Here is a 14,412-nt window from a genome sequence, read left to right as displayed (position 1 = left end):
AATGTCATATCACACCATGGAATTGATTGTTAATCTAATTTGCATGACTTTGTTGACTTCATATCTTGTCTCGTAGTAGGTGACGAAGAACATATAATGCAACATGATATCTCTCATCTTTGAGCGTTTAGATAACATACTTCGTCCACAATATATATATTGGACTAGACTTTGGAGTGGGAATAATAAAACTATAGCTAAGCTTACGTACTTCTCCACCCATCAAGTTCTACTTCTATGTCTCTACCTTCTACTCCTCCACTTCATCTTTCCCATTCAATCTCTGGAGCCCAAACTAAGAGGAAGTTGTCTTACGAGTGAGAGAGATGCACTTTTCACCTTCAAGGAGGGCATCAATGATCTACTTGGGAGGATATTATCTTCTTCGGAAGGCCAAGATTGCTGCAGATGGGGTATCATGTGCAACAACAAGATGGGGCATGTTGTCAAGCTTGACCTCCGAGGCAACCCCGAGGAGTTACCATGGGTTTCCATGAGCAGCGACATTAGCCCTTCTCTTCTCACTCTAGAGCATCTTAACAAACTCGACCTAAGCTTCAACGACTTCGGAGGCTGGTATATTCTAAAATTCATGGGCTCCTTCAAGAACTTGAAGTATCTCGACCTCTCTAATACAGGCTTCGGTGGTGGCGTACCTCAGCTTGGTCATCTCACTAAGCTGCTCCATCTCGATCTTGCTGGTAACTCTTTGCAATCAATTAATCTGATTGTAATCTCAACCCCACACTGCTCTCCCTCTTTACTCTTCTAATCTCACAGCACTTGTGACCCTTGATTTTGAGGTTGACGATTTTCATGGTCCTATTCATATTGTGCTGCTGGAGAACATGACCTCCCTCTAAGAACTTTATCTTAGAATCAATGATCTCGTCGGTATGATACTAGAGATTATGAAGAATCCACACAAATTGAAAGTGCTCGATCTCAGCTCAAATCTGATCAATGGGAGCATAGCAGAATTCGCACCATGGGTCTAGGATTCGCAGTGGGGTTTTGGGTAGTTTTTGGTACTTTGTTATTTAAGAGGATATGGAGAATAGCTTATTTTCTCTTAGTTGACAATATCTGTGTTAGAATTTATGTGTTTATGATTCTCAAGTGGGCTTTGCCAAGATCAAGAAGAAATAAAGCAGAGGAGCCTATCTAGTACTGAAGGAGTTTGTAAGGTTCGAATTATGGAGATCAGGCACTGATCAAAGGTTTAGAAGGCCAAACTCATCATATAATATATAATCTTCCATTTCTCTACATATTTATGACACACATACAAAAATCAGTATAATGTATTAAGTATCCCACTTTCTTATATTATTTGTAGTCTTTTATGTAGTAGCATGATATTACCCTAGGCACTTTACCTAATTTAGATGCTTGTTTTTTTAAATTACCGTTGCTTTTGCTGCAAATTTAATGCGCACGCCACCATCATTTGATTATGCCAAGAAAGTAATCAAGATATATACGTCACTGACTATGTTAGAAGGATTCAATACTTGACCTGGCTGGAGATTAGGGCTGTTAAGCTTGATGAACAGCTTGGGCTTGGCTCGAGCTGGCTTGGCTCGATCAGAGCTGAGCCGTTGAAACTGGCTCAAAATTAATATCGAGCCGAGCCTGAGCTGGAGCCAGCTCACTCAGGCTCGGCTCGATAGGCTCGATTGCCTGACTAACTACAACTAGAGATACATGTCATAAAGGAATAATTGACACGTGTCCTTCTCCCACCCCACCCTCACCCATCACCCGTCACCCACTCATCACCCTCACCTATCACCCTCACCCTCATCCACCAGACCACCACCTGATACCCTCACCCCACGCAACCAGCCCACCCTCACCTATCCAGCCTCCTCCTCTCCGTTGGCCTTCATCAGCAAGCCCTCGCCACCTCCTTCTCTCCTTTGGCCTCTATCAGCAAGCCACTGCCACCTCCTCCCTCTCCGTCGGCCTCCATCGACAAGCCGCCGCCACAGCGCCACCTCCTCCTCTTCGTCGGCCTCCTCATCCTCCTCCGTCGACCATCTCTTTGGCGTCGGCCTCCTCTTCTTCTTCCACTCCGTCGGCTTCCTCCTCCTCCTCTATTGAACATTTTCTTGTTGTCGCCTCCTCCTCCATCCTTCTCCTACTCCTCCTTCGGCAAGCCACCGTCAACACCACCACCACCACACTGCCACCGCCTCATCCTTTAATCAAGCTCGAGCTCTGCTCGGGCTCGGTTCGGTCTTAGTTAGGCTCAACTCGAGCTCGGCTCGAGTTAAGCTGAGCCAAGCTTGAGTAGAATTATAAGGCTCGAAAGTAATTTCGAGCTGAACTTGAGCCAGAGCTAGCTCACTCAGGCTCGGCTCATTTACACCTCTATCGGAGATTTCACTGCAACTCCAACTCAAATAAGTTATCAAGGAAAAATTTCAAATAACACCCTACATTTATTAATTTTAAATTAATATTCTGTCTTTGACGATTTTATAATCCTATTCATTCTCAAATAGAAGGGTAATAAATAAAAAAATATTCTGAGAGAGCAAGGTTAGACGGGGATATAACTTAAGAAGGGTGGGTCAACATTAGAAATTTTTTGAGGATATTTATTAATTTAATTAGTAGAATTATATAAACCATATACTAAGATTAATGATAGTTAGTCAACCTAATATTATAATATTATATGAAAATTATAGAAAAAAAGAGGGACTAGGTCCAAATATGAAGTGTTAATGAAAAGATATTAAAATTTTCCCAATTATTGAACACTTCGAGTGAGGAGACATGAGAGCAAATCATCTCGGCCTTCATCCTGTTTTCTTCCGCAACCATAATTTTTTTTTTATCAATCTCTATTCCCTATTATGTTTTTTTCTTAGTTTGAACGAGCTCTATTCTGAAAGTGCATCCAAGGTAGAGCTTCAAAGATGAAGCAGATTACAAAGAACTGGAGGAGAGTCTTCTGGCCTTAGTATAGAGCCTGGATGCTTTCCTTCCTCGGTTTGCAGCTCAGTCAGTTACTCGGTTATCTGCTCTAAATTATAAGATAAGTCAGTTACTCGGTTATCTACTCTAAACAATAAGGTTCTTTTTTTTTTTTTTTTTTGAGGAAATGTATGGGTTTTTATTTTGAAGATAAAATATATAAACTACCGTTAAAATGGGAAAACATGTCTCTTTCCCCGCCGAACAATAAGGTTAGGGCATTGTGGTCCAAATAAATAGTTGATTGGATCATGATAATAAATGTAAATTTGAGTTTTAGATTAAATATTTGATGTCAAATGACATAAATTAAAAAAAAAAAAAATCTTAGTAGTAGGCTCGTATATATTCTTTTGTTCTTTTGCAAATTTACGACACATTTCTCTGGATTGTATAGTAATATATGAGGATCAAGCATATAATAAGGAAAATTGCATCATATTGATGCATATAACCAAAGGATGTAATTAGTCAGCATATTAAACCTCATAGTTTTTTATCAACCTAGCCATCAACTAAACTTTATTCAACCCAAATATACCACGCCCTAAACTTGATACCAAAATGAGTTTGTGATGTAAAATATTGATAAGTCTAGCATTTTATTTTTAAATAATATTAAATAGTTCAGCGTGTTATCAAAAAAGTAAAAAAATATTTAAATTAAAGTTTGGAGGAGCTATCGTCTTTTCTGTTAAGTTGGTTACAAGGAATTGTCATTCCAACCTACAAATATTTTTTTCATATCTTTATAACGACATATTTTATGACTAAAATAGAAAATGGAGCATGTTAGGTTTTTATTTGTTGGCAATTATGTACAAAATATTCTAAGTGTATTTTTTCATGTATATGAGTTTTACACAAGTCTAGAATATCTCTGGTTTGAAGAATTACAAGATTATTGGAGAAAAGCTGTTGAGTTCACACCGCGTTCACAAACGCATTCGAACGCGGTGCGTTCACAAACGCGGAATCTGCGTTCACATAGACAGAGAGTAGCATTCACAAACGAGTTCAAACGCAGGTACTACGTTCACACAGACCGAGAATAGCGTTCACAAACGAGTTCGAACGCTAGTACTACGTTTACACAGACCGAGAGCAGCGTTCACAAACGCGTTCAAACACAATATGAAGAATTCAAGCTGTCCTGTTCAAACACACTTGGACCCGTTCGAACGCACCTGAGATTAAGTCAGGCCGTTCGAACGCACTCGATCTGCGTTCGAACGCACCTATGAAGTTTGCAATTTATTGGATTTTTGTGAGTACGGATATGACTTAAATTTGGCTCTATCTTGGAGATCATATATAAGGATTGTGTTGCCCTAACTCTAGGGTTAAAGAAGTATTATTGAAGGAGACTTCTTGAGGCTACATCGGTTCTTCAACTAACAAGTTCTTCTCATCTACAAGAATTTAATCTTTCGTCTTAAGGCCTATCTAGACGAAAGATCAATCTCGAGGGCTATTGAAATTGGACTTCAATCACGAGAAGCAGTGAATTGTGGGTTCTAGCGATCAAGATTGAGAGGAACAAAGTCGTTTGGATCGACGGGTTGTTTTGTGAGTCAGTCTTATAAGTGCTAATATTTTAGTGATTGGTTTTGATCTGAGTTTGGATCCGTGGTTTTTTCCCGTTTGGGTTTTTCCACGTTAAAATCTTGGCATTCATCTCTGCTTTCGTTCTTTATATTTCTTCGAACTTTTACTTAAGCAAACGAGAAATATCATTGCCTAGTGTTTAGATACATACGTGTGTCTAGAGGTTTTTTCAGAGCACAAAGTTACGATGCTATGATTTTTTTTTAATATATTTTTACCTATATCTGTATCATTTTAGGTCTAATTAAGCTTTATTATAATCATTACATTTATTTTTCTTTCATTCTCATAATGAGATATCATATGCCCAAAATAGACTATTGATTAAAAAGTTATCATCTGCGAAATTTAGTTTGGCGGTTTAACTTGGCAATTAATTTACTTAAGTTAAAATGGGAATATGTAAAATACTTACCAAGTCAGCATTTTCTATCTTATAGAAATGCTTAACCTGTTCGTGTTTGCATCTTATAATTAAAATGCTTAATACTTTAGCATTTTAAAGCTAGGAGGGCCTAAACGATTTGGTTGGAAGATTGTTATCTTCTTTGGAAGGTCAAGACTGCTGCAGACGGAGGGCTATCATGTGCACCAAATGAGGGGGCATGACATGATTGTCAAGCTTGACCTCCGAGCGAGTCCCTCTGAGGAGTCATGTCTAGCAATCGACTTATTGCCTAATTGGATTTAGAATGTAATCCAAGAGTTGAATATCTTGATTTCGCCCTTAACAAAATCAGCAGAGTGTTGTTACCAGTGACTCTATGAGTTCTTGTAGTAATATCTTTCATGAACTTCCATTAATTTTCTGCACTGCAGACAATCAAAGGCCACCAAGTACCCAAATTTAGGGTGGGCTAACAGCTAATCTGCTTGTCGTAGATCTAAGTATAAAAAGTTAAGTCGGCGAGGAACATTTGTTTAATTTAAATGAAAAGTGAGCAATAAAGTGGATGAGAATTTAATAACATTTTATTCTTTGCTTTGCCCATAACATGCATCACTTGTAAAGCTTATAAAAAAAAAAATTAAAAACTTTTCTTTCCATAATTTGCCTCATTTCGTTTATGTATCAAATTTGAATCAAACTAATGTATCTTATTTTAAGGGATTTTTATATAATTGCCACTACAATCTTTTAGAATTGCTACTATGATTAATTTTTAACAAATTAAAGCTAATAAACACACATAAATGACTAAAATATTTTCTCCTTTACAAGTTTAGTGTAAAATATTTACCAATCACATTTATCTCATATAAAATAAGATATATTCGGTTATACTATGGTATTGAGTATAATATTAGATAGCTTTTAAATTAATTTTAATAATTTATACAAGGGCGGAATAGTTTTTGTAGATCTAGGTTGTGATATTTTAAATCAATTTTAAAGGTAGTTATGATATTTTGAAGAATGTAGCGGTGATTATGATCTTTTAGAAGTTAACTGAGGCAATTATATAAAAATCCATACTTTTAAATAGAGTAATGTCCATGAACATCTTACAACTCCTTACCCTAATTACTTGCGTAAGTGGATGATTGAGCTTTACTCGAGCGGGCGGGCATGAATCATATTTGGTCTTGAGTCACTTAGACATTAGGGGTCTCGAACTTTTTATTTTTTTTTCCTATTATCTTTTGCAGTGCATGCATTTCTCTTAGATCCTCTACAACAGAATCAGTACATGCAAAATCAGAAGAAGAATTAGACAAGTCCAAATTTGAATAATCTATAGTAACATTTGAGGACTCCATATCAGTAGATGTATCTAAATCGAATATCCTATAAACTCTACTATTTTTTAAGTGACCTAAAAATATTTCCTCACTGCTTCTAGAATCAAATTTGGTTAAGTGCTCAAGATCTCGTAAAATATAACACTTGTTGCTAAAGACTATAAAACATTTCATATTAGGCTTCTTTCAATTCTAGATTTCATAAGCAATTTATTTTCTTTGGGATCTAAAATAAACTCAATTAATCATATGCACAATAGTATACACAGCCTCAATCCAGAATCTTTGAGGAACATTCTTTGCATGCATCATAACCAAAGCAATCTCTTGCATTTTTTTCTCTCAACTATACCACTTATCATGTTTTCCTATTTGACAAGACCCACGTACACTTTTTTTATATTCAAATTTGGTATACCTTTGAACGATTCAAAATTTGATATCTATGATAAATCATTAAAGTTCACATGGCCTAACTTTTGATGTCATAATTCAAAATCATTCAAAGATGTAGGATTATATTTTAAGACAATATTCAAGTAAACACCATAATAATTATCCATAGTTTAAACACCATGTATGACAGTATTACTTTTCTGGTCTACAATCACACTGATTTTATAAAAAACGTACTTCATGATGATCATCACACATTTGACTAATACTCATATTTGCCTTTAAACCCTTAACATATAGAAGCATTTTCTAATCTAGATAAGCTAGGAGTGATCACAACATTTCTTCCTGCAACTCTAGTGGTGCTACATCACTAAAGGTCACACTATCTCCTTGAAACAAAATTTTATCACTAGACATATGTCTAGAGCAGCCATTAGCTAAGAATCACATGTTAGAATTCAAAGCTTTAATGGCAATATACACAACATAACACTTAAGATCACTTTTACTTATCCACAACCATCTTGTTTTCAAACCAATTTTATCAATTTTCATATTATTTAAAGCATGACAATTTGGTCTTATATGGCCTAAAATACCACAATAGTGATAAATATGTATAAATTTTGATTTTCTTAATTGAGTGTTGTTTTTAAAACTTCAATGTTTCTTATTCTTGTTTAGTTGAGATGTAGGTTTAGTTTCTTATGGATGTGATAGAACACTATGAGTCACAGGTATATAATTTTTAGTTGTACGCTCCAAAGTGCCTACATAAATAAAAATTGTTTTTGTATTACTCATATTTCCTACATTACCAGATCAGTCATGTTTTTTCCAATGATCTGCACATTCAAAATCTCGCCCAATTTACTCTTTTCTTTCAAGAAAGTAATTTCCTTAAAAAGTCTTTCTGATTTCAATTTAGACTTCTTAAAAAGATCTTTAACCGCCTTCTTATAATCATTGAACTTTTTCAATTCTTCTATTGCTTCATTAAGTTGAATATGTAATTTGTCTTTTTGTTTTTCTAGTTTTTATTTTTTTAAATTATGAGAGCTTTAACTTGCTGGAAGTTTGATAAAGTTCTTCAATTTAAATGACTCCCGGTATAGTTCATCATATGCTTTCATCATCTCTTAGTCATTGTCTTCCTACTCATTTGTGCTCAAATTTCCACAATAATTGTTAGATGATAAAATAGATGCAGTAACTGCTACGAACTTTTTTGTTTCAATTTAAAATCATTGTAATTCGACTCATCTGAATCATCCCAAGTGACTTTCATTACTTTTCATATTCTTTTCAAAAACTTTAGATATTCTTGTGCAATATGATTGGAACCTTGATATTCAAGCATTGGATACCCCTAGACATGACCATTAGGCCTGACTTGCCCAAACTCGGCCCATACTCGCTCGGTATTAATTGGGCTAAGCTCGATTCAAGCTCAATTTAGGCTCGGCCTGACTCGAGCCCGAGATGGTAGTGGAACCTGGCCCAAAGCTTGATCTACTACTCTCATCTATGTCCCAACCTATAATGCATGTATATTCTTATAATTTTTTTTAGTTCTACATTGGATATTTAGTAAACTATATATTAATATATAAGTATGTTACCATAAAAGATAACTAAAATATCTTGATATAAGCCCATTAAACTCGACCCAATAAGATATAATATTTTTTTATATTTAACTCATTATGTTAGACTAATTATACTCAATCCAAGTCCAATATTTAATGGGTTAGTGGACGATAACAGGTTAGAATATTTTAACCCGAATGATTGGTGGATCGGATCATGAACAAATATTTAAGTTCGGTTGACTCGAAGAGACGGGCTTGCCGATAATCACATCTTGGTACCCCATTAGCTTTATTGCCTTTTTGCTTTTAAGTTCATAGTTTAAATAGGAGAACTAGACCTTTCGTTTTTAATAAGAGGCTTAGACTTATTGTTTTTACTCGAAGCTTCTTTGCCTCGTTCATTCCAATGCCTTATCTGTCATTCGAATGCCCACTTTAATATTCTATCTTTCAATATTAAATCTCCATATCATGCTCTTTACTCGGTATTCATTCCATTGCCAACTAAGAAATCTTACACATTCGTCAATGCCTGTTGCTAAATTATGATATCAACATCCAACGTTTGATCTACACATTACTACAAATAAAAGTAGTATGTATCAAATATACCGGTCATATTAAATAAAAGCAATCACTTTGCAATATGGTGTAACGTAGATTTGGAGTTATTAAAGGATAGCAATCAATCTACAATCTGGCAGGACAGAGATTTGGTGAAATTAGGGAGCAATCAGTATCTAAGATTTTCTCTACTCATGAAACTTAATTTGCTAAGAGAGCCGGAGTTGGCCGCGATAGATCTAACTCGGTATCAAAGTGTTGTCGAATATGAGTTGAAAACTTTTATCCTTCTTGATATCCAAATCCTTTTATGTATCTATATAGTCTATACACATACGTATATATGTAGAAGAATAATATTCAAATCATTATAGGTATATCATTTAATTTAGACTATCATAAAAATACTGCTACAAAAGACTTGTTTATTTTTTATATAAATATCTAACCTAGTGTTCATATATGTTTACTAATAAAATTTTATAAAAATTTTAGCCTTACAACTGTTCTAGATTGCAAATTCTTGTTTTCTTCCTCATTTGGATTCTATATCCATCAAAATTTTCATAGTCATATCAATTTTAATGTCACATCATATTTAATGTCACATCATATTGCAAGTCTTCATCTTTACCTGGGACAAACTGATGTTGGAATTCCGTGACCATTGCTAGAATTTTCAAATTCTAGTTTAAAGAAAACAATTTCTTTGTTTGATAGAAAATTGGTAATTAATTGTCATTCAAATCGTTGTTTTCACTTCAAAAATAATTCTTTTTTCCAGAATATAACTCTTAATTTTAAAAGAACAACTAGACATCATAATAATGACAGTCTAAAATACAAACACTATTTATCAAAATTAGATTTCATACCATAAACTAATCTACTTACTAATTTACCCTTAAAATCTATTTTTTCCATCTTTTATTTTATTTAATATCATATCGAAGATAATTATTATACTATTGTTCCAAAATACAAGTGAATAAAGAATACCTATTTCTAAAATAAAAACTTTATTTTAAAAATAATAAAGAAAAATACATATTCTAGAATTGATCTTATTCCTAAAGTAATTAAATCCTAAAATTTTTAGCATATTAATACTATTCTAAATTGTATACTACTCTTGTTTCCTTCTTTTAAATTCTACATTCATCAAAATTCTCATAGTCAATCAATTTTAATGTCAGGTCACATTACAAGTCTTTATTTTTATCTCGGACGAAGTGATATTAAAATTTTATAACCATCAATAAAATTTTTATACTTTAGCATTTAAGAAATAATTGTTTTATTTGACAGACAAACCGTAGTTACTTGAGCATTTTACTATTTTCTTTTTCTTTTGTTGAAAATAATGGAAACAATGTTTACTAATATATGCAATTTTTTATTCTCTCGTAGAATAGTTTACTACGTTGATGGTGGTAGACTTTGACTTGGACTAAGTCGATCCTAGTGGAAATGCTCAACTCTGAGAGCCATGCATTACACGAATCTTAAGTCTCATGACTTTGGATTATTTAGTGAGGAAAAATGCATGCATGATTTATAGTTTATCTTCCAATGTCATATCACACCATGGAACTGATTAATTGTTTCTTACGCGACTTCAACTACTATTCTATCATTTTTTTGCTTGGAAATTCAATTTGTCACTATTGCTTGACTTAGTGGACTTCATATCTTGTCACGTAGTAACTGAACAAAGAAGAACATCATAATAACAATGCAATCTCTTAATATCTTTGAGTGATTGTATAACATACTTCGTCCACTATATATGTTGGTGTGGAGTGGGAATAATAAAACCATGGCTAAGCTTACATCCTCCACCACCCATGGAGTTTTACTTCTACGTCTCTACCTTCTACTCCTCCACATCTTTTCTCCCGCTCTATCTCTAGAGACCACCAAACTACGAGGAAGTTGCGTTGCGAGTGAGAGAGATGCACTTCTTGCCTTCAAGGAAGGCATCAATGATCTACATAGGAGGTTATTATCTTCTTGGGAAGGCCAAGATTGCTGCAGATGGAGGGGTGTCCTATGCAGCAACAAGACAGGGCACATTGTCAAGCTCGACCTCCGAGGCGACTTCGACATGTTTCTACCGTTGTCGATGAGCAGCGACATTAGCCCTTCTCTTCTCGCTCTAGAGCATCTTAACTACCTCGACCTAAGCTTCAATGACTTTGGAGGTCAGCAGATACCGAAATTCATGGGCTCCTTCAAGAACTTGAAGTATCTCGACCTCTCTATTGCAAACTTCGGTGGTAGCGTACCTCCTCAGCTTGGTAATCTCACTATGCTGCGCCATCTCAATCTTGCTGGTAATTACAATTTGCAACCGATTGATCTGGCAGCTTGGTTACCACGTCTCTCCTCTTTGAACCACCTCGATATGAGTGAGGTGAACCTCAGTGCTGCTGTGGATTGGGTGCAGGCCTTAAGCATGCTTCCAGCTTCTCTAAGAATCCTTGATCTATCCAATTGTAATCTCAACGCCACACTTGCTTCTCTCCCTCTTTACTCTTCTAATCTCACAGCACTTGTGACCCTTGATCTTGAGGATAACTACTTTCATGGTCCTATTCCTGATGGGCTGTTGGGAAACATGACCTCCCTTGAAGAACTTCAGCTCAGAAGCAATGATCTCGTCGGCATGATACCGGAGACTATGAAGAATCTACACAAATTGAAAGTGCTTGATCTCAGCGAGAATCAGATCAGTGGAGACATAGCTGAATTGATGGAGAGGCTGCCGCACAAGATACAATCATTGTATTTGGGGGCAAATAATTTGAATGGAAGCCTACCAAATTGGATCGAGAATATGACCAGTCTAAGCACTCTTGATCTCGGTTACAACAGTCTCACCGGTTCCATACCTTCCAGGATAGGAAAGCTCACTAATCTCAGTTCCTTGAACTTGGGTTCCAACCAGTTGGTCGGCATGATATTAGAAGAGCATTTTACAAGCCTGACGAGATTAGAGGAGCTATACCTTAACAACAACTCCCTGACCATGCTAGTAGGCCCAAATTGGATCCCTCCATTCAGATTGAAGCAAGTCGACTTGAGCTATTGCAAGCTGGGACCCCATTTTCCTGCATGGATTCAATCACAGACTAACATTACTTTTCTAGGTATGTCTAGTGCAAGAATTACTGATAGGTTGCCAAATTGGTTTTGGAATGTAATTTCTCAAATCCAATATCTTGACCTCTCCCTTAACCAGATCAGCGGAGTGTTACCAATGACTCTCGAATTCCTATCGACAGCAGTATATATGCTCATGCATTCAAACCAGCTCAAAGGTCGGTTACCAAAGTTACCGATGGGTCTTTGGTACTTAGATATCTCAAAAAATTATATATCAGGTCCACTTCCACTAAACCTTGGAACTGTAGAGTTGAATTACTTGTTTCTTTCAAACAACCTTATCAGTGAAACCATCCCATCATCTTTGTGCAACCAATTGCAGTCCTTAGAAGTTCTAGATCTATCAAACAACCACATCTCAGGACAGCTTCCTCAATGCTGGACAAGTGGTAACTCTTTTAGAGCCAAAAGTGAATTGAGAGATGTAGGCTCGAATCTCATCATGGTAAATTTCTACAACAACATTCTCTCTGGTAAATTTCCTTTATTTTTTCGAAGTTGCCAACAGCTTTCATTTCTTGATCTCTCTTATAATAACTTCACTGGAAACTTACCAGCATGGATAGGAACAAGACTACCAAATTTAGCCTTCCTCCTATTGAAGTCTAACATGTTTTCTGGCCATATTCCTATTAAGCTTTCAAAACTTGACCATCTTCAAGTTTTGGACCTTGCTCACAACAATCTATCGGGAACAATAGATCCGTCCCTCGTGAACTTTAAAGCAATGACTCTTATCTCCCCATATACAAGTGATCTCAATACAATTGCAGCAGATATAATCAGCAATCTTGATGATTACAATGATCCCTTTAGCTTATTTGTGATCACAAAGGGGCAAAATTTGCAATATCAAAAAGACAATATCTTTTTCATGTTGAGCCTTGATTTATCAGGAAATAGATTAACTGGAGAGATCCCTGAAATGATAGGTGTCCTTGCTGGATTAAAAAACTTGAACTTGTCAGCAAATCGATTGACGGGAAATATTCCAGAGATGATAGATGGTCTACAGTCATTGGAATCTCTTGACCTGTCGAATAATGAGCTCTATGGTGAAATTCCTTCAACTCTCTCAACTTTAACTTTTTTGAGTCACTTGAACTTGTCCTATAATAATCTCTCAGGAAGAATTCCAGTAGATGGTCAACTTGAAACATTTGACGATCCAACTATCTACATTGGCAACAACAATCTTTGTGGGCCTCCTACTTCCAAGAATTGCTCAGGAAATCAAACTACTATGAGTGATCTTCCAGAACATGAAGATGGATATGATATGTCATCTTTTTATCTCAGCATGGGTCTAGGATTTGCAATGGGGTTTTGGATGGTTTTTGGTACCTTGTTGTTTAAGAGGACATGGAGAATAACATATTTTCTCTTCGTTGACGACATCTGTGATAGAATATATGTATTTATGGTTCTCAAGTGGACTAGACTCAATGCCAGGATTAAGAAGAAATAAAGCAAAGGAGCAGGATTGCTATTGAAGGAGTTCGGAAGGTTCAAACTATGGAGATCGGTCACCGATCAAAGGCTTAGATTGCCAAACCCAACATATAATATATAATCTTCTGTTTATATTTATGACACGCATGCAGAAATTAGTATAATGTATTAACTATTCCACTTTCTTATATTATTATAGTCTTTTCTGTAATACCATGATATTACCCTACACACTTTATCAATCGTCCAAACTGATGTGCACATCAAGATAATAATAATAATCTTTGTCTGTAACACCCGTTAAAAAAAAAAAAAAAGTTAGCGCACGCGCCATGCGCGTGCACCCTAACCGCAGCGCACGTGCTTGGCGCGTGCGCTGACTCCTTCTTCCCCCTCCCCCCACCTCTCGCAGTCAGTTGCGAGAGGTGGGAGAGGAGTGCGCTGGAGTGGAGTTAACTCCACTCCGTTGCCCTCTCCACCTTTTCTCTATTTAATCCCCACTCCTTCCCCTCGAGTTTCTTTTTTTTCGCAACTTCCTCTTCTTCGCTCTTCTTTTCTCTCTTTTCTCTCCTGAGCCGCCAAAGTCCTCGTCGCGGGCAACAAGTCACCGGAGCGCCGGCAATCAACCAAAACCCCCTCACCTCGATCCTCAAGTTAGCCTTCACGCCCTCTTTAGTTCAATTTAAAATAGCCTAGTAATCATGCGTAATTAGGATTTTATTTTCGTCTACTTTCACCGGGGAAATTCACTGACCGGCGACCTCGGGTCCACCACCCACTGGTCCGAGAAGTTTCCCCACTTCTCCCCATTGCTGTGGGTACCCAAATTGTGTACCCACGGGGCGCGAGGGAGGCGATGCCATGTCGCCTCCCACTGCCGGGTTTCTTTGGCACAAGC

At 36.4% G+C, this 14,412-nt stretch overlaps 1 protein-coding gene across 2 annotated transcripts; it reads left to right on the top strand.

Moving 5' to 3' along the window:
• Positions 1 to 10,661: 10,661 nt before the first annotated feature.
• On the top strand, positions 10,662 to 13,743 carry LOC140797276 (receptor-like protein EIX2). Of its 2 annotated transcripts, none has more exons than XM_073150601.1 (2): positions 10,662 to 13,117; positions 13,190 to 13,743. In XM_073150601.1, the coding sequence occupies exons 1-2, from the start codon at positions 10,684 to 10,686 to the stop codon at positions 13,528 to 13,530; spliced, it is 2,775 nt and encodes a 924-aa protein (XP_073006702.1). In that variant the 5' UTR covers positions 10,662 to 10,683; the 3' UTR covers positions 13,531 to 13,743. The 2 variants fall into 2 exon arrangements, with proteins under 2 accessions (XP_073006702.1, XP_073006703.1); XM_073150602.1 differs by having other exon boundaries at positions 10,663 to 12,046.
• The last annotated feature ends 669 nt before the right edge of the window (positions 13,744 to 14,412 follow it).

The sequence above is a fragment of the Typha latifolia genome, chromosome 11 (genome assembly GCF_019914945.1).
Source record: "Typha latifolia isolate L0001 chromosome 11, TyphaL0001v2, whole genome shotgun sequence".
NCBI classification, from domain to species: domain Eukaryota; kingdom Viridiplantae; phylum Streptophyta; class Magnoliopsida; order Poales; family Typhaceae; genus Typha; species Typha latifolia.
Note: the sequence above shows the minus strand (reverse complement) of the source record. Positions and strands in the feature narration are given on the sequence as shown.

Coding starts and splice junctions, on each gene's coding strand:
- LOC140797276 (XM_073150601.1), top strand. CDS start 10,684: ATGTTGGTGTGGAGTGGGAATAATAAAACCATGGCTAAGCTTACATCC. Junction 13,118..13,189: donor GTCGAATAATGAGCTCTATG/GTGAAATTCCTT, acceptor ATAATCTCTCAG/GAAGAATTCCAGTAGATGGT.